The sequence below is a fragment of the Haemaphysalis longicornis genome, unplaced genomic scaffold, assembly GCF_048455015.1.
Source record: "Haemaphysalis longicornis isolate Haplotype H1 unplaced genomic scaffold, Haemaphysalis longicornis Haplotype H1 scaffold_12, whole genome shotgun sequence".
NCBI lineage: Eukaryota > Metazoa > Arthropoda > Arachnida > Ixodida > Ixodidae > Haemaphysalis > Haemaphysalis longicornis.
The window spans coordinates 3500776-3520577 of NW_027526225.1; the positions used below are offsets into that span (position 1 = coordinate 3500776).

General features: G+C 45.8%; 1 protein-coding gene across 2 annotated transcripts in view; it reads left to right on the plus strand.

The window, feature by feature from the left end:
* LOC144162269 (uncharacterized) overlaps nucleotides 1-19802 on the plus strand; it is a 100004-nt gene that overhangs the window by 42373 nt on the left and 37829 nt on the right. Inside the window, exons 4-5 of one of the 2 annotated variants that reach the window (XM_077692747.1) lie at nucleotides 4817-4884; nucleotides 15690-15793. In XM_077692747.1, coding sequence (XP_077548873.1) covers nucleotides 15698-15793 — 96 coding nt within the window. In that variant the 5' untranslated portion in view covers nucleotides 4817-4884; nucleotides 15690-15697. Of the gene's footprint in view, nucleotides 1-4654; nucleotides 4885-15689; nucleotides 15794-19802 lie in introns of those variants that run through there. The other variant, XM_077692748.1, reaches the window with a different exon arrangement.

Consider the following 19802-nt stretch of genomic DNA (forward strand, 5'->3'; position numbering starts at 1 on the left):
CGTCCCTTATCTTTAACATCGTGTGTAGGCCAGTTCTATGTCCACCTTTTTAATAATAGGCTCGCAGCGTACCTCCAAGAATACAACCTAGTACCTGATACCATATTTGGCTTCCGCGCGCACCAATCCCCGCAAGACGTCGTGTTACTGCTAAAAGATGAAGTCCTTACATGCCTGAGCTCACAAACCAAGCGCGCTATCCTAGACATGGACATTAAAGGAGCCTCTGCCAATATATCACATCAGGCTATACTTTAAAGGGGTACTGACACAAATTTCTGAAAGCGAGATAACTTCGGAAATGGATTGGTGTGAACACATATACATCATCTGCAAAATATCAGCGGCGAATACAGCCTAGAACATATTTAAAATCAATTTTAAAGTGTGCGAAACCCAAACAAGCAGCCACCAGAGGACCACGCGCAATCGACATCCCGTGGATATTGTGTAAATAAACAACATCCAAACACGTCACGAGTTTCACGTCACGTCATTGCCGTTGTTTTTCGCCCGCTCGCCCGGCTCTCCGCTCCAATCGGATGGCCGCAGGGCGGAGCTGCTGTTCTCGAGAACGAACGACCCGATCATTGGCGGTGGAGGCGCAGTGATTTCGCCGGCTCATCGCGCAGCTGGCCGCGACCAAATTTCTGCAGCGATTCCAGGCACTCTGTTTCTATTACTTTTTATTTACATTGGATGCGAAAACGCGCCGGAGACAAGAAAAGCCCACTGAACGAGCCGCACGGTCGGTATGCAGGCGGCGGCCACGGCCGCGAAGTGGCCCAGGCCAGCGCAGGTAGCTCGAGTGATAGCTTGTAACCGCTGCCCAAACCATGGCAGCTTGTATGAGAAAAGAGTTAGTAATGCGATGGCGGGTTGCATTAAAAATTGTCATCTGTACTGCTTACGAGAGCGGCAATTGAATATCCGACGCAGTGCTAAGCCGAACACACCTGTAGCGGACCTGTAGGCAGACCAGCCGGCTGCTCCCAGCGCGCGTCTTCCCACCCACTGTCACGAGCGTCGCGCGTCGTTCTTTAGCCGCGGTAGCATTTGCACTCGCAGCGCCTGCGTCACGCGCACGGTTGGTTTGTATTTGAGTGGCTCACGAGATCAGGGTGTGGGGGCATTCGCAGAAACTGCCGGCGATGCGGATTCGACAGTGCTATGGCAGCTCTGCTCTGTGATATCCCTCCGACGGTCACATGGTCAGCTTTTTTCACGCAAATTCCATCGTTTCGCGGCACCCACTGAAACCGAAACTGGGACTGGTCGCATTGAAAATGCGTCCAATTAAACAACTGTCACACGCTGAAGAAAATGAGGTTTCTGCAGGTTTGAAATAGGTCACTAGCTACTTATCGCAACAAAAAAAAAACAAGATGCAAAATTTTCGTGTCAGTGCCCCTTTAAGGTCCACAGTTGACTCCATCACACGTATATACAAATGCGTGCAAAACTTTCTTACCCTTCGCACAGCCAACATCACCGTCGGCCCCATCCGGTGCTTGTGTGCCCGACCGCGTAGAACACCCCAGGGGTCAGCAATTTCCCCACTCCTGTTTAGTCTTGCCATGCTACAACTTCATCAACTTCTACAACAAATATGCGCATAGAACACGCCCTTTACGCAAACAATCTCACTATTAGGACAACAGGGGGTTAGATTAGTCACCAACGCGCCCTCCAAGAAGCTATTGACACCAGCGACAACTACATTACACTCCGCGGATTCCACTCTGCACCAGAAAAATCTGCCCTTCTTGTCCTCCAAAAATGCCCAGAAGGCCGTAAACAACCCCTCCCAGACCCACAATAACGCTTACATGGCATTCCCATCCTAACCACAGCTACAATTCGTGTTCTGGAACTTGCTATCCAATCAAACTGCGCAGGCATTTCTACTATTTATTACTTACAAAGAACGCTATAACAAATAAAAAACCTCATCAAACGCATTTCTAATCGTCAACAAGGACTGAAAGAAAACGACCTTTTACGCCTCATTCACGCCCTACTAATTAAGCGCTTCACAAACGGAACTGTATATTTGGCTCTCAAATAGTGCAATCCAAAAACTCGACATAGTCATCCGGCAAGCCTATAAATTCGCACTAGGGGTACCCCGAAGACTTCCACTGCCAGATTACAACAGATCGGAGTTCATAACTCCTGCGACGAACTTCAAAAGGCCCATCATGCCAACCAGATCGAATAGCTCAAGCTCTGACGCACTGGCTGTCACCTTCTCTGTTGCCTTGGCTGCCATCCTACCACCCACCATGCCGCCAATCCGTACCCCTGGAACTCCGCAATTGCATCTCCGTTGCCCCAATAGCGAACAATATGCAGCGCGTCTATAACCGGTGTTGCCGACAAGCACGAATTCGAATGATTTGCAAGATGCTTCAAGTCAGGCCCCAAGACATCCGCTACGTTGACGCCGCCAAATGTGCTGCTATCTCAATTACAACAATAGACCACCCAGAAATTGAGCCCACTTCCCCAACAGTAATTCGGAACGACTCCACGAGTGCAGAAGAAATCGCATAAGCCCTCGCCGCCGCCACGTCCCCAGGGCATTATGACCATAGTCACAGATTGGCAAGCTCCCTGTCACCATTACGCCGGCGGTCCCATTGCTGCCTTGGTCCTCGATATCTTAAAGTCCATTCCAAACTACCTTAACTCTATATTCGCTGGACCCCGGGACATTAGTCTCCGGAGGGCAGTGAGGCGGCTGGTGCTGCCTCCCGCACACATTTCTAAAGGGAGTTTCACTCCAACACTCCAGCATCACCGTCGGAGACATACGATTCTGTGATTTAAAAATATAAAGATATCCTCGAACACTACCAGACCAAATGCTACCACGTCGACCGCCGCACCATACCCCTGCGCCACGACAAGTTGACTAAGGAAGAAGCCACCACCTACAGCCGCTTCCAAACCAACACATACTCGTACGGCACCTTCCTCCACGACATGCATCCAACCTTCTACTCCGCCACCTGCAAGTACTGTCCCCGACCCTGCACACTCTACCATATAAACTGAGCGTGCTCCCACACACCATCCCCCCTCCTCGCCCCTAACCAAGGGCTGTTGGAAGGCATGCTAGCCAGCCCAGACCCCGGCGATCAGCTTCGGCTCGTTGAAAGGACCCCCCTGGCAGCGACCCCTGGGGTATTCTGGACTGGAAAGCCACCCTACCCCCATTTCCATGACTCAAGAACTAATATAAAAATGACGTTCATTCCTCCTCCTAGTTGCTCAACTAGGTGAAATTATCCAGTATGTTAGCAGCAGCAGCGAGAATTCGGAATAATAAATTGACAATGTTTTCGTGCACAGGTGTGGTACCTGGCATCTAAATACCCTACCGTACTGAAAACGTCGTAGAGCGAAAGCCCCACTACGCTAAAGCTTTCAAGGTCATTTGTGGCGTTCGAATGGCCTTCTGGAGGCAGCGTGCAAGCTGCTTTTTTCTAATTGTTTCCCTTGCTCTAGTTTTGCCACTGCGGTGCCATGTAACTAGGCGAGGGTGAAAAGGTACTCTTCACCGAAACGCTCTTAAAAAGGTATTAACAGTTTGAATTCACTAACTCTTTAAGAACTTTACTAGCCCAAGAACTGTAGGTAGGAACTGCCACTAAGTAAGGAACCTAAATGCTATTGTTAATAGCCTACATCGTGCACTTATTAACTGCTGCTTGTTTGATACTTTCACTGATGGTAACAAAACTCTACGAATTATTGAACATTGTAACTAAAGCACTTTTCCCAAACCAAATCACTATAAAAACTTTGCGGAAATCCATATGCTGACTTGTATATACTCAGATTACAATGCATAATTCTAAAATTATCGCTAAAATATTTGATTTTTGCAACAAGCCAGCTGACTCTATTATAGGGCTTTCCGGTGCTTGGTATAAAAGCAAAAGCAGATGTATTTTAAAGAAAACTACGTTACACTCGCTCTCTTCATGCATTCCGTTAGTTTTCTTGCGCAATTTATTTGTTGTGCTACACATGTGCTACACAGCCATTTCAATAGCGTTCCGAAGGATCTGGAACCAACTCCCTATCGTGTTCTCCATTGTAGATACATTAGGTGAATTGAAGGTTGCCGTGTAGCACAGGCATAAGTGTGGTATGTGTATGTTGAATGTGTCGCGCTCAGCCGACCACACATTGTTATGCATGGTCAGTTAGCAAAAGCACTAAACACCTGGTGGATACTGCAGCAGATAACTGGTTAGTGTTCTGTAAGTGCCACGGCCTTTTCTTTAGGAGTGGGCTGCTTTGCCTGCGCTTGCTCGCTCAGCGCAGACTGCACCGTCTGTGCACGCGTGCGGGTCAGCGCAAGCGAAATACGGGGCTAGGCGACGGTTTAGCTAACGATAGAAGAAAACACTGCACTAACTGAACTAGCTGGAACGAAGACGAGAGAAACACACTAAAACACTGCCTTGTCGGCGACGGTAGCTTTACCGGTGCATGGGTCCTCAGTCTCGCCATCGAGGGCGCTGGCTGGGCTCTCTGTGCTTTACCTTTAGTGAAAGCACAAGGGTGAGTCCGATCAACGAGTAGCTATAGCTAGACAGCAGGCTGTGTAATCGCAAGCAAAGACAATATTTCCCAAATCCCTGTGTTCATTGTCCTTGCTTTTGCTCCTATGATAACTGGGTTTGGGAGCGTTGAACCTGAGCCATTTTGCTTCATCAATAACTGTCGCACAATCTGATCTGCAACACCTGCTACGGTTCTTATCTTTCACTCCGTTGTTTTCTCTCCCATGTCTTGACAGCGTTCATAATGCCCCGGCGGCATACTTCCAGCTTTTCTCGGTGGCATTAAAGAGGATTTTATTCGGAGGTGAGCACCGCACATATTCTGCATGGTACTACTCAACTCGCTGTACAAGCGACGCACACTGTTTCCATTATAATTCACCTTATTTTATGTGACCTCTTATGCAACGCTCAGAGAACCCGTGATATCAACATCAACTGCCCCTCCGTCGAAACGACAACGACGGGGAACGCGAAGCTATCCCGAATCAAGTCCAGCACCTAAAGAACCAACCCAGAAGAGAGCAGGCCGTTCGTGGCACTGCAACTGTGCTCGCTTGGGTGCTTTACTGATAGGGCATTCCACAATTTCCGTAGTGTTCAACCATCGTCTCCGTTTGAATGAGGGTTGCATTTTCTTATTTTCACAACCATGCACCCCTCTCAAAATGATACTTTTCCGCGTGTGCTGGAATGGAGCAAGGGGATAGACGTCGGCTTCAAACGTGAGAAACCAAGGTTTGATCCCACCACGGGAAGCGTCTTGTTTCTCCACTTCACCTACCGTCGCCATGATCGTCAGAGAAAGTTGGCCTTCCTGCAGTGAGTTTTGAGTAGACTACAGACCATAAGAGTGAATATGCTCAAAGCTTGGCGTTAAGAATTAAAGTAGGGGTAACTGTAGTTTTAAACGAAGGCGTTGAAAAGGTTCAAAAAATGCCTGTGTCCGGATTTGAGGGCATTAAAGCTCTCCGACGTTTCTCAGTAATCGCAAAACCCTACTGTACTCAGTGACGACGTTTTTGTTTACTAAGTGAAGCTGAATGCTGGATGAATTCATTTTTGTTCGCTGACTCTATTTTTTGGTGAGCCAGTCAACCACCCTGGTAATCCATAACGGTACTTCTTGGGCGCGCGATGAATTTCATTGGGTTGGACAGGGGCCCTATTCTCGGCTCCGTAAATTCTCTGTGAATTTGCCAGGTACTTTCTTTGTATACAAAATGGAAGAAATAAGAGCCGTGTGCACGTATACATCAGATGACATGCAGTGTATTTTGACAATTCGCTTACGAATATCACAACCATGCTGTGAAATATTGATCATAAAAAATTGATCATAAAAAATTGATCATAAAATTGCTACGTATTCTAAAAACTAGGATGGCAGCTGAGACTGACAATAGGAACTTATTTCTTAATGGGTAAAATTGGCATCAGCGTCACAAGGAGTACCGAGTTAGATTACGTAACGAGTTCACCGTAACATGTAACGTTGATTCAAAAGGTAGCAAATGGCATGTGTTCACCTAAGAACATCACAATCATTTTTGTATCTCGTTATTCTTTCCAATCTCTTTAAGTAGTATGGTCAGCAATCAATTCCTTTCAAGGCAATTTTATAATTCACGAAAAAGTGTCGTAAACAAGCACATTCGTCAATCTAAGCATTCTCACTTGGAGTGATTTGCAAATCTTGGCAAAAAAACTTGAGCCTTGGTTGCATGCCCCGAGCTCACGTTCGTCAAGCCACGCATACCCACTAAGGGGAATTTTCCAAAATTGGCCACAAAAACACTCCATCGTTCGCCGTATCGTGGCAAGACTTGCGCAGAACGGGGAAGACGCCTCATAGCGTACATCTTTCGTTCGTTCGTCCTCGTGCCGTCGTGGGAATGCGCTCTGTACCGTAGAAGAGGCGCGACTTGAATGTCGAAGCTCGTGTAGGTGATCATTGACTCCATGCATGGCCCAGCAGCGGATAGTTCACCCCGCCGAGGAAGAGGCCGCGCTTCGAGAGGCTCTGCGTGCAAAGCATCCGCTAGAGACTATAGGCCGCTCTGGGGGAGTGGCGCACGAAAACGTCGACCGAAGCGATGAGTTAACTCAGGTCTTGCGCAACATAGGTCATTGAAATGGCATGCCGCCGGCGTCAACCGAGACACCACAACGATATTAAAATTCAACTTTGTGTCCCTTAGTGATCTCATACAACGCATCGCCATCCAAGTCTTGCGCGTGAATCCAAGCTTCTCTCAATTTTCGTCACCATAACTGGTCGGAGCTTTAGTGTGTAACATAGTTATGCAATAAGTCAAATCAAATGCATCTCTGAAATAAGAGCTGGTTAGTAAAAGTCGTTACGATTTGAAGCCACGCACTGATGACTTTAAATGCATGAAATAAGAAGCAGCCAGAGTGGAATGCGCATGAAGCAGGAATAAACGACTACAACTAAAATGACCGGACCAATCTCTACACGCAGACGGTCGCATAGCTTAAACTAAAAGAGAGGCGACTGTTTTGTAGACTCGGAGGCAGCCAAATGTTTTGGGGCCTCCACCCGCGAGAGGCATTCATTACCCAAGATGCCTTGGGGCTGGCTGGCGGTCCTTCCGTGCTCCACCTTTCGGCGCTGGCGCGAGAGCTCAGAGCAGGTCTGCGCGGGGTGAGAACAGGGGAAGGGTGCGTTGCAAAATCCGGTGGGATTTGAACCCGTGTCCCCCCAGTAGCAACCCGAACCTTTACCGACTGTGATATCCCAGCAGGTTCCGAACGGCAGAAAAAAAGTGATCGTCGTTGCTTCTTTACTCGTGGCGCATATCAACTCGAGACGGGCCAGGAATCGCCAGTTCAGGTGTGAATGTGCCCTCAAAATTCCCAATACTGTGAATTAGACCCGTAAAAATCCACCACTATTAGAAAATATATTGAAAATTTAGCCTTCACCCCAGAAACGCTTCGCAAGCAAAACACTTCGCAATACTTTGCCTCAAATCCCTCACCTGCACCTCCCCCCCACCAAGTGCCTTTATTGCGATACCACCGCTGCATCAGACCTCACACACCTAGTTTTGTGGTGTCCAGCCTTCGCCAGCCACCGTACATTCAAATCACCCTAACTGTATCTCGATCCGCAACTGTTAACTTAAATTGCAGTTTATTAAATTAAAAGCGGTCCAGCACGGGTTCTTTGAAATGGTCTTTCCGCGAACGAACTGGCAGACCTGCGCGAGCTCCTGGCTCTATTGCGATCAACACACCAACTGGTTCAGTTAGTGCAGATTCCAAGAACTGACCCAGTTAAAAACTCTACAGAGAACGACCAGCATTTGTTTTTCTCTTACCCACCCTCCCGTTCCTTCTGTCCATCGTGACCAGTGGTCATCTTTTTCTAATAAAGGTTCTCTCTCTCCCTGAAAACGACAACGAAAAGGGAACGGGAAGCTTTCCGAAATCTAGTCAACACCAAACGAACCAACCCGGAAAGGAGCACCTGTTTCTTAAAAGATACGGTTTACTGTACTGGGATTGTGCTCTCTAGTATTTTACTAAAACCGCGTTTCCATGGTTTCCCTAGCGCGCACCCATCGTCGTCTTTAGACGGAGGTGTGAATTTTGTCTCGTTTCGCTCGTCCGTACACTCCTGTCCAAATATGAGCTGCTTCGATCATAGCGGAATGCCGCAATCGAATGGAGATCAGTTTCATAACGCTAAAGAGAAATGTTTGGTTCCGACCGCGGAAGCATTTAAATGTTTGTTTCACCCATGCTCATTATCATTCCCGTCAGAGAAAGTTGGCTTTTTTTCAGTACTTTTTTGGTGGACTAGAGAATTAGTGACAGGCTGTAAGCTTCGCAATATTGGTTGTAGACTAGTTGCCATTGTCGTTCCTGGCAGACTGGGCAGCACGTCGCGGTGCAAAAACGAAAGCGGGCGGAGAGACGCTAACGCGGCTGGCAGTAATGATAGTCGAAGCGATTCGGGACACAGGACAAAGAAACAAAAGCGATGGGACAAAAATGTGATGTGACAGGGAAGACCCTAATAAATACCTTCATGCTTTCGCCCTCGAAATACATGGGCAGACATACGTGCCCTGAGGAATTGTTTTAAGACACCCCTCCATTGATTCGAGCAAAATGCTTACTATGTAGAAGTGTTGTCGTAACGAAACATTGACTGAAAATCTTGAAGTTATAATTCTTGGCCGTAATTATGAGCTCGTGCATTGTTCGTTACGTCAGTCTTGGCAGTCTCAGAAACCTTGAAAATCCTTATGCGGGTATTATGAACTTAGTCTTTTGATGTCACAAAACTAAGTGAAAAATCTCTCTTCGAAGCATAGATATTGAAAATAATGTGGTGTACATTACGATATCTTGTTACCGAAGAAAATTTTGTGTCAGTCATAATGCTATTTCGATGGTTTTCAAGTGCCCAACAGATAGGAATAGTTACATTGTAGGAAACAATACGGTAAAAATTTTCGACTTACCCGCCGTGGTGACTCCGTGGCTAAGGGGTTGTGCTGCAGCGCACGGGGACGCGGTTTCGATATTCGGCCGCGGCTGCCGCTTTCTGATGGAGGCAAAAAGCAAAGAAACGCCTGTGTGTACGAGATTTCGGCGCACGTTAAAGATCCCCAGGTGGTCAAAATAAATCTGGAACCCTCCGCTACAGCGCGCCTGATCACCTGCCTTTCATCGGCGTGTTAAACACTGAAATAAATCAAAAATTTTACGTTTTATCAAGCCTAATAGTGAACCTTCGGCGGTAGTTTTTTTGTCACAAATAGTTTAATTTCCAAGCGAGGGTTTCCATGCCCTACTTACGGCATCCTGAGCATGGCAGGACGCACTACAGAAAAACCAACTTAATAGAAGCGCCTCAACAAAACAAAAGAAAACGCTTGCTGTGGCTGGAATCGGGTCTGGCTATCACGCGTTATGAATCCAACGCGTATCCGATTGCCCCACTGCGACACCTTTGAATCAGTTTGTATTTTAAAGAGGCTTTCTTGCCTCCCTGCCGGGAAGTCATTTTTCTCTGACGATGATAATTATTTTCGATTAAGTGAAAGATACTGGAAACGCAAAGCTTTCTCTGGTTGAAAGCCAATACGTTCAACTTCCAAAATTAAACGCCAAAACCCAACTCGTTACGCAAAAATGCACTGCACGAAAGCCAACGTGAACATTAATATTTTAGCTCACCGAACCTCCCAGCATACCGATTACAGCAATTGCTATCATGGCTATGGTTTTGAATCTCTAATCTACCTACCGGTTGCCCTACCACTGATTCAGGCACATTAATTGATCATACTTTAACGAATGCACTTCTCCCTCTGGAAGCCTTTATCATTCAGGTTGACATCACCGACCACTTCCCAATTGCCCTCCGTTTCCCGTGCCCCAACATTATACGAAATCTGCTTTCAAAAAAAAACGGAATTTATCCATTTAACTAGCAATTCAGATTGGTCCCGAGTCACAGCTCTAAAAGATGCCCAGTCATCTTACACCGAATGCGCATCAATCATAAATAACTGCATACTATCTTCAACATCTGTCATGTCTTGTCAAAAAAGCAATCGTCTCCACAAAAACGATGGCTAACAGTTGGCTTGCTCAAACGTCTAATAAAAAAGGATAACCTTTATCGGGAAACTAAAAAGCAGCCATTCAACAGCGCACTAAAGCAACGATACAAAAAATATTGTACCGTGGTTACGTCAATACTAAAAAAGGCGAAAAAAGATTATTACGAAAACCAAATCTTTGTGTCTGGCAGCGATATCCGAAAGCAATGGCGCTTGTTGAATAAGTTCATGCACAACAACACGAGCAGAAACCTGATAGCGGAAATAAATTGTGAAGGCAACACCCTCACCCACCCTGATAAAATAGCAAATGCTTTCAGCATCTTTTTGCTGCGCCACAAAGCTCAGCTGTACTGTAAAAATATTGTACCGTGGTTACGTCAATACTAAAAAAGGCGAAAAAAGATTATTACGAAAACCAAATCTTTGTGTCTGGCAGCGATATCCGAAAGCAATGGCGCTTGTTGAATAAGTTCATGCACAACAACACGAGCAGAAACCTGATAGCGGAAATAAATTGTGAAGGCAACACCCTCACCCACCCTGATGAAATAGCAAATGCTTTCAGCATCTTTTTGCTGCGCCACAAAGCTCAGCTGACCCGCCTACTTGAGATTATCCGCGACATGTGCCACAATCTTTCTTCTTACTACCTACTACACCCAGTGAAGTACGTTCCACAATTCGTTATCTCAAACTTACGAGTGCGGGCCTTGGTAATATACATGCAAGCCACATTAAAGCCATTGTCGACATCATTTCCGATACTTCTGCGCATATCGTTGCGCTTATATTTGAGACAGGCATATTACCAAAAGAGGTGAAAAAATGCAAAATAATTCCTGTGTTTAAAAAGGATGATATCGCCATGATTTCAAACTACCGACCAATCTCAGTTCTTCCATTTTCAGTAAAGTTGTCGAAAAGATTTTTGAACAGCGACTGTGTTGTTACATCGAACAAATAAATATAATAACTGAAAGGCGATTCGGTTTTCGTCATGGCTTATCAACCAACCTTGCTTTAATAGCCTTAATAGACAAACTTAAAAAAGAAATCGACCAAGGGAAAATAGTAGGGTCTGTCTTCATTGACTTTACCAAAGCCTTTGACACGATTACCCATAACATTCTTTTCCGTAAGCTTGCTTCTAATGGAATACCCGGGCCCCCCTAAAATTGATTCAAAGCTAGCTACTTAACCGCGAACAAATTATTTCTTTATATGATGTAGGCGTTGCGCTGCTGAGCACGCGGTCGCGGGTTCGATTCCCGGCCATGGCGGATGCTTTTCTGATGGAGGCGAAAAGCAAAAACGCCCGCGTGTACGAGATTTCGGCGCGCGTTAAAGATCCATAGGTTGTCAAAATTAATCCGGAGCAATCCACTACAGCGTGCCTCATCGCCTGTGCTGCGTCGGCACGTAAAACCTCATAATCAACAATCAATCAATCAATCGTTATCTGATGTACTGTCAGATATCAAAATTATCATTGGAGTTTCTCTGGGTCCATTCGTGGGCCGATTTTAGTCTTGTTATACATTAACGATCTACCTTAGCACTGAAACGGAATGCCTGCTTTATGCTGATTACACTACAATTATTATGTCACATACATGTATTGTAGCCATAAGCGGGAGATTAAACTCTGACCTCCGAAACCTTAAACTGTTGTGTGAAAAAAATAATTTAAAATTAATACGGCGAAAGCTCAGTTGATGTTATTCGGGTCGCGAGTCCAGAACACTGAAAGTATTAGTGTTATGGTCAAGTTACACCCCATACTAAGTACTGCTCAGAGCTCCTTTCTTGGTGTTCAACTAGACAGGCATCTGAAATTTAATTTACATATTGCATCCTTTGTTAAAAAACAGTCTTTGGGATTTGTGTACTGTTGAAAGCTCGGAGTTATTTCACCTTGTCCACGTTAATTACTCTTTATAATGCTTTCATCCAGCCACATAAATTACAGCATCACATCTTGGGGGAACACCTACCCCTCTCAGCTTGCGCCACTGCAGCATATTCAAAACCAAGCAGCCCGAATAATCACCTTTAGCTCGAGGCAAACCCATGTAACCCCTCTTTTGAGATCTCTCAACCTTCTCCCAATAAGTGAGCTCGTTTTGTACAACTTAAAAATTACGACTCATAACTTTCTCAGCCACTCTCGCCTTCTTTACGTAGTAGGACGAGCAGATCTTACCAAACACAAACGCGAATTTCAATGCGACGTAATTTCTTGCTTCCTCCGGTCCATAGTATCTACGGAAAACAGTCAATTGAATTCAACCTGATAAGTTTGTAGAACAACCTGCCCCTTCCCCTGATAAGCTGGAAGCCACTATTATCTTTTTAAAGATCACTGAAACGTTTCTTCTTGAACAGCCCTCCATTCACTCTCACCCAGTAATACAAGGAAAACGTATAAATACCCGGGAAGCCGTACGTCTACAGCTCACCACCGTTGCTTTGTGCGTTGCGATTTTTTTTCTTGATCCATCCCAGTTGCACGTTGCTTGATTGATCCTCGTTATGCGTTGATTGTTTAATATGAGTTTACAATAATTCCGCTTTCATACATGTTCTGTTTGCTTTATGAAGGCGTTACAAATCAGCGTAGGCTGTTTTAGCGCAATTAAGCTCTTTTGGTGTCTATTGTTGATGCCCAGTGACGTATCTTGGTTTCTGGTTCCTTTTTTTTCGACCACCTCCCTGGAATTTTGGCTTAATCTGTAATGAACGATGATCATTGCACCATGCCCATTTTTGTATGTCCAATTGATTTGTGTATAAACCTACGTTATATTTTTGCTCATTTACTCTGACTGCCCATATTTTACCAGCTTTTATGTATTTTTTAACAAGAGGTACCCCCACAGTGATAACCTATGGGACCTCTTTCTGTGTTCCTTACCAATTTATGTAGTGTATTATTTGCACAGTTCCTAATAAACTTCAACCTTCAAACTTCCATTGGACTAATTTTGCGGTAGAATAAAGACTAGTTTCAACCCTTTTTGTCGTTAGACGACGGGGCCTTTCATTTCTGAGCTCACTATCGATAGTATTGACAGCACTCCAGAATTTTTGCATTACGGTGTGTGGTATAGGCGGACAGAAATCTTCCCCAAAGCGGGAGCCTGGACAGTGAGGAATAAGGTATCAATATTGGGATTCAAAATGAAGCATTTGTGGTAATTGAAGGGGAATTTGGCTATTCCTCTAATCGACGGGGGATGAGCCATTTTGTTGTGGCCAGACACAAGAACACGAACATCCAGCTGTGGTCCCACGAACTCTGGCGATGCTTAAACATGTGAGGCAAAAAAGAGGAAAAAGGCTACTGCTCCATACAGCTTCCCTCCCTTCAAGTCTTTCGCATTAGTGGGATCTACCTTCATTTTTTTAGGATGCATTTTATGTTATGCCACATTTCGATGCTTGGGAATTGAAACAAGTACATTTATTTAATGCCGGTCGACTCCAGATTGTTTGAGTTATTGCTGAGGTGAAGGAGCAGTGGGCGATAGAGGTAGCATTTGTATAACGACTGAACAGCAGTTTAAGGGCACCTTAGCTTTCCTTGCAGATACGCTGGCTTTTGTGCCCGATCTTGACTAATGTAGTTCCTCGACACTTAAAGCTAATCTGGGAAATAGCCGAGCCACATAAGTAGAACGACTTGGCGAATTAGGCGCTAGTGAGCCATATATTGCTGTCTTGAAAAAATTCCGTAGCGAAAGCTCGTTAATTCGAACTTCAATGATTCGAATTCATGTTTGATTGAAGCTGTACACTTTAAACCAGTCAAGCTCCCTACAGGTCTATGTATAAAAATTGGCCCCGTATCTGCTCGCTTCGGTGCAAATATATACAGTGGAGGTTTGCTGAAATCAACTGGGTTTTACCGTGTTCCACTGATTGCGGCTTCTTCTGGAACATTTTGTAACTTTTGAACGTCGAACACTGCCACGAGGGGGTGCCGCGAACACTTTTGCTATTTTTAGGTCAAAATATTTTTTCCCGTGCGGATGTTTTATTTGGTTTTGTAAAAATCAAGCAGCCGTGTATTTTTATTTAAAAACAATGCAAACATCACTTGTGTAGTTATGTCTTGGCTCAAATATTTCTGTTTTTATTTTGCTCAACATTGTTGACAAGCATGAAATATGGTGCCAGACAGACACAGACAGAGACAGACAGACAGAAAGACGCAGACACAGACAGACGGACAGACACAAACGGACAGGCAGGCAGATGAGCAGTGGGAGACGGTAATCCTCAGCTCAGACCGGGCGGATCCATTCTGGGCCATTCACTTAGCCAAACACGCTGCTTTGCAACCAAAGGCCCCTGGCTGTCGTCTACTGTGAGTCAGCCTAACCGTCCTTAAAAACTGAAGAAATAAATCTTCTTTCTACATATGGTCTTTACAAGCGCGTTAATTTGAACCCTAGAAGGTTACGCAACATATAAATTGAACAACGCATCACCGTACCGGCGCCCAGGCGCGTTCCACACGGCGGGAGAAACAGACCGGGTGGTTACGCACGAGGCTGCATCGCTTCCGGAACGGTGAGTCGAAAGAAGGAAGCGAGCGAGCATATCTGTTTATAAAACAATTCAGAACCAGTCTAAATTCCCAACGATGGACGTTTTAAAAGGCGCACACTTTTGATATCGCGTTGATGAGGACGTGAGTCCTAGTTGTTTGTGGGGTGCTGGCAGATGAGAATGTCATTTCTCAGGTCTGAAACGTAAAATTGTCGCTGTCAGTGATGACAAGGAGGTGGAGGAGATGGAAGAAGTACCAGTCCGGCCATCTGATCGGAGGTCGGGGCTGGACTGAATCATGTCTGCCCCTCATTCACTGTTTAAGACGTAGAGGACGCCTTCCCCTACATCGATATGTTAGAGCGAAAGGCGCCTTCAAAGAACAAAAAGACGAACTGTTAGCACGGGTTTTCTGAAGCATGAGGAATAATTCCAACTGTATCACTCCTGAACTGACAATCCCTGCATAGAAGTGATGCAGTTAGAACATTTCCCGGGAATTCACACGCGAGGCAGACACGACTAGACGAACGTAACGGCCACCCCACTACCAGCTCCCCTTTCCTGTCTCCCCCCTCTCTAAACTACAAAGCGCCGTAGATGGCAAAAGAGCTACATTCATTCATTCATTCATTCATTCATTCATTCATTCATTCATTCATTCATTCACTTATTAGAACTGAGATCCATCCGCCTTGTCATAGTTTTCCTGTTCGCTGTTGACTGCAGAGCGAGACGTGCTGTCAAGAAAGTGAAAAGGCGACATAATTGTTTCTATTGAAACGGTCTACTCTCTGCTGGCTTCTCCAACAAACCGGAAAGTCACTGCCCTCTCTCTGCTCCAGCCTCCTGGAATTGCGAAATCTCCCAAAAGCCCGCACTCTAACGCCGCAAACATCGATTACCGTGCAGTTTTCACGGTCAACCTGTGTTCATTATTCTGCAGGAGTACCGATGGAGGGAAAAGCCCTGCATCCGTTGAAGGGGGCTCAAGATGCGGCAAAGACAGTAAGGAGTGGCATCGAATGCGTGCGGAAGGCCCTATCAACGGTGAGTATGTCATGACCAATGCCGGCTGTGATGTGGGGAGGGAGCGAGATGATAACCTACCTATCTGAATTTCAATGCACCGCACAGGCGGTTGCGTAAAGGGGGCATGTAGACAAAATGCAGGTTCGGTTCATTAGGAAGGCTTCGTCGGGATAGCAATGATAGACATTTTATCACAAACGTTTGACAAATGCGAGGAGACATAAAATGCAAGACTTGAAGCAGTGACGGCTGGAGGCTAATTATATAAAAGCACGGATGGACTCCCCTCTCCTACTTCCGCGCTCCTCTCGAGAAGGAGAGTCGAGTCCCGCCGCGATACAACCTCCTTCGTGGAGACACCCGTTTCGTCTCCTTCGGCAACCACCATATTGCAAGCCATCGTTCAGGCAGCCCGCTGCAAGCACGGGGGTCCGCTATCAGATTGTCGTGCGGAGGCGCCTTCCGAGAGTAAAAAAATGACTTCAGTGTCGACGAGAACTACCTGTGGTCTTGTTTGTAGATCTCAACTGCGAAAACACTGCGCTAACCAAGTTTACAAATCACAAAGCTGGAAAAACACGATGCAGGCACAGGGAAGCACATCCGAGTGCGCGCGCTTCCGCGTGTGCGTGTTGCCGGTGAGATCGACCACGAGCGGCCCCGCGATGCGCGTCTCCGTGACGTTGGCCTAGATATTCTCGATTTGTCGACTGATTCACTCGGGCTCTCATCCGGTTGACTTTTGACGCTTGTTCGCACCATATTTTACGTATATGTATCTTTTTTATCGTAATAAATAATACAAGACTCAAAATCGCATACACTAGCTGAAGTTGAGATTTAACGGACAGTTTTTGATACCACTCCGGGATAAACATTTCTGGCGTCGCTCCATTCCTCGGGAATCCAGTCCTGTGCGGAGCACAATCAGTCGGAGCTAGGTGTGAGCTTCTGTATAAGCAGTCTTTCGAACAAAGGCAACAGAATAAATGCAAGACGAAAAAAATTCCTCCCCTTCGGGGTTGTCGACTTTGGCCAAGGGCTCAACGATTTCCGGTAATAATATGTCCGGATATGGAAAAACAGTTTTGTAACCTTCCTGAACGCTGAAATGTATGCTCTATCAAAGCACTTTACGTTGGCATGGAATGAAAGTACGCCGACATGTACTATCGCCGGCAAAAAATGTAGGTTGAGTTCCAATTAACCTACTGTGTGTATAGGCACCTGCTTCTAACCGGTATGGAGGTCTGTTGAGCAAAGCGTTAGCTATTGAGCACAATAGCAATAACATGGTCGGTTCAAGAGCGAGGGCTGTGCTACTATACAGCGCACGGCGTCATTATCGCCTCATACACAAAGCAATCGTGGTTTGAACCACGTCTGCTACTTGTAGGTGCAAACCAAATAATAGAGACGTAGGAATAACACACCGGTTTTATTCACTGATTTTTTTGTCTTCGAAAAACTCAGTACGGAGTGTGAAAAGTTGGTATGGCGAGGAGCTAGAGCTAGTCCGTTTCCATCATTTCTGCAGCTGCGCGGCCATAACATATATGCATGCACACACATGCGCGCATGCGCGTACACACATGTACGCACGCACTCGTACAGACACATGCAAGCACACACACCTACATACACACGCATGCACACACATGCACGCACGCACATACACGCGCACACACGCCCGCAAGAACGCATGCCCACACACACAAGCAGACACCCACACCCGCAAACACACGCAGGCTATTATGCTTGCACGCATGTAAAAGTATACGGAACGGATGCAGTAACAATATTTGTTGATACCTGGAGGGATACATACTGCTCTTTCCACACCTAAGTGGGCAAGAGTATTTTCAATGAACTCCTGGAACGTCATCCTGAGGAGGCCAGGGTATGTTCTTTACGGCTCAAAGGGTCGGAAAACAATAAAAAGCTCCCTTTACACACTTGTCGGTTTCGATTCTTGTTATACTGGAAACCAGCACGTATTCTATTTATTGCATTCGTTGGCGAGTATATCGCGTCTTTAACACCGTAATCATGCCATAACTGTTCGAGTTAAGTCGGTTCGTTATGGTGACGATGGTTACCGTAGAAACTCGGGCGCCAAATCCTCCATCGAATATCTGGGCAACATTATCAGCGCTGTTTCGCCATGGCGTCGCACAAACCTTCCCATTGTGCTTGCGTGAGAATAAACAACGTAGGCTGCGGAAATGCATTTTCTTATACGCAGCCATGAGGAAAGCCAATGTGGGAAGAAAGGAATGTATGCCGTACAGCCTGAGGAAAATATCTCCTCAAACTTTCTGAGCGTCCCAAACATCCCCACACCTCCTAATAAGACGTTTGCGGTGGTGCAGGAAAATTTAAGCACTGGACACCGAAAAAGTGTTCTGTGATACATGGCAACAACGAAATAAATCGTAGAAACTACTCTGTGATATGAGCACTGAGCACTGGTGCTCACAAATAAGTTAGAAAGGACGAGTTACACACCGTCTTCGGACCTGTGCTATTAAGTATTTTTTTTCTCGCGGTCCTCATGTGTTGCAAACTTGTGCGGAAAGCAGCCTGAATTATTTCAGAGGTGTCAGAAGCTGGAAGATTAACTGAATTACTGAAAATACGCTTTTAACGCAATAAAGCATCAAAACGTGCGGCAATGTTTTCTTGCACAGGCAGTCTTTCCCCTCTCGAGCAAATTGTAGCAGACGACAGCTGAGCGAGTCGCAAAGCTGCAATCTGGAGACACGCGGTGCCACACAAAAATGGCGTCTGTCAATTTATTGCGTCTGATAAGTGGGCTTAACCATGAGTGTTGAATGGAGATGGCATTGTACAGGGACTCTTCATATCAGAGGTATGTCACATGGATCCCTCTGTACTTTCACCACGAATTTCAGATCTCGTAGTTGGCTTCTATTACTCCGCAATCAATTTTTACAAAATGCCACAGCCATAAAAACTGTTCTCATGTATCGGCCTACTCATGGTTAATTGGCGAAGATAAGACATTCAATTGCCGTAATAGTGCAAATGGATAATGTGCGAAACAAAAACAGTACACAAACAAAAAAATGCTAATAAATAGGCTTGCCAATCATCGCCGTAATGCATATTGTTCTGTATGAAGGAGGCTCCGTCAGCGGATGTCCAGGTTTCAAAAAAGTGCAATGTAAGCTTGCTTCCAGTGAGGAGGAAAATGGCCAAGAAGAAGGCAAGAGTTAAACACGTGAACTAGGAAGGATACGTTGGGAACGTGGAGAGGAACCATGGGAGTGGTGATGCAATCACGTCCCGGAGCACAACTCAAAATTTTCTGGCGCCCAATCGCAACTCACGAAGAGTAAAGTTGTCGTTTTGGCCTTCCGTGCAGTATCTAGTTGTGCAATGACGGCCCTCATTGCTTTGTTGGCGAGAGTGTCGTCTTCATGGCAATCATAAGGAAAGTGGGTTTTCAGGAGGAGACGATCCGACTGATGTGTTTGTTGTAGACGTATCCTCCCGTTAGTGCAAAGAGGATAAAAGCGAACGTACTCGGTTCTTCCGATACAACGCTTTGAATGGCTGCCCGAAAAACTTCTTGCAGGACAAATTTCCGCATGGCTGCCTTTGGGTCTTGTCCTTGGCGATTTGATGTGGTCTCTGTAGGCGGCGGGACTCCTGTAATAAGCAATACTGCCGCAAACCATGAATGGCTTTGTTTATGGTTTGTTTTTACTGCCCTGCCACACCCGGCTCAGTTATCTATGTCCCAAGCGAAGGGCGTGTTCCATTCTATATTTTTATGCCACACGGGCTATCTCATTCAGATAAAAAGACTGTTTACCCTAACGTCACTAGCTTAGAGTAATATTCTTTGGTCTAAAATGTTCTCGATTTAAATCGACGGTTCGAGAAACACTCCAGCCAAAAGATAAATTCCCGCGGAGCAGACGACGCGGCATTCCACTCCCCGACGGTCGCTTGCACACGTCACTTTTATTGACTGCTGCTTCGACGCCTATGTATTCCT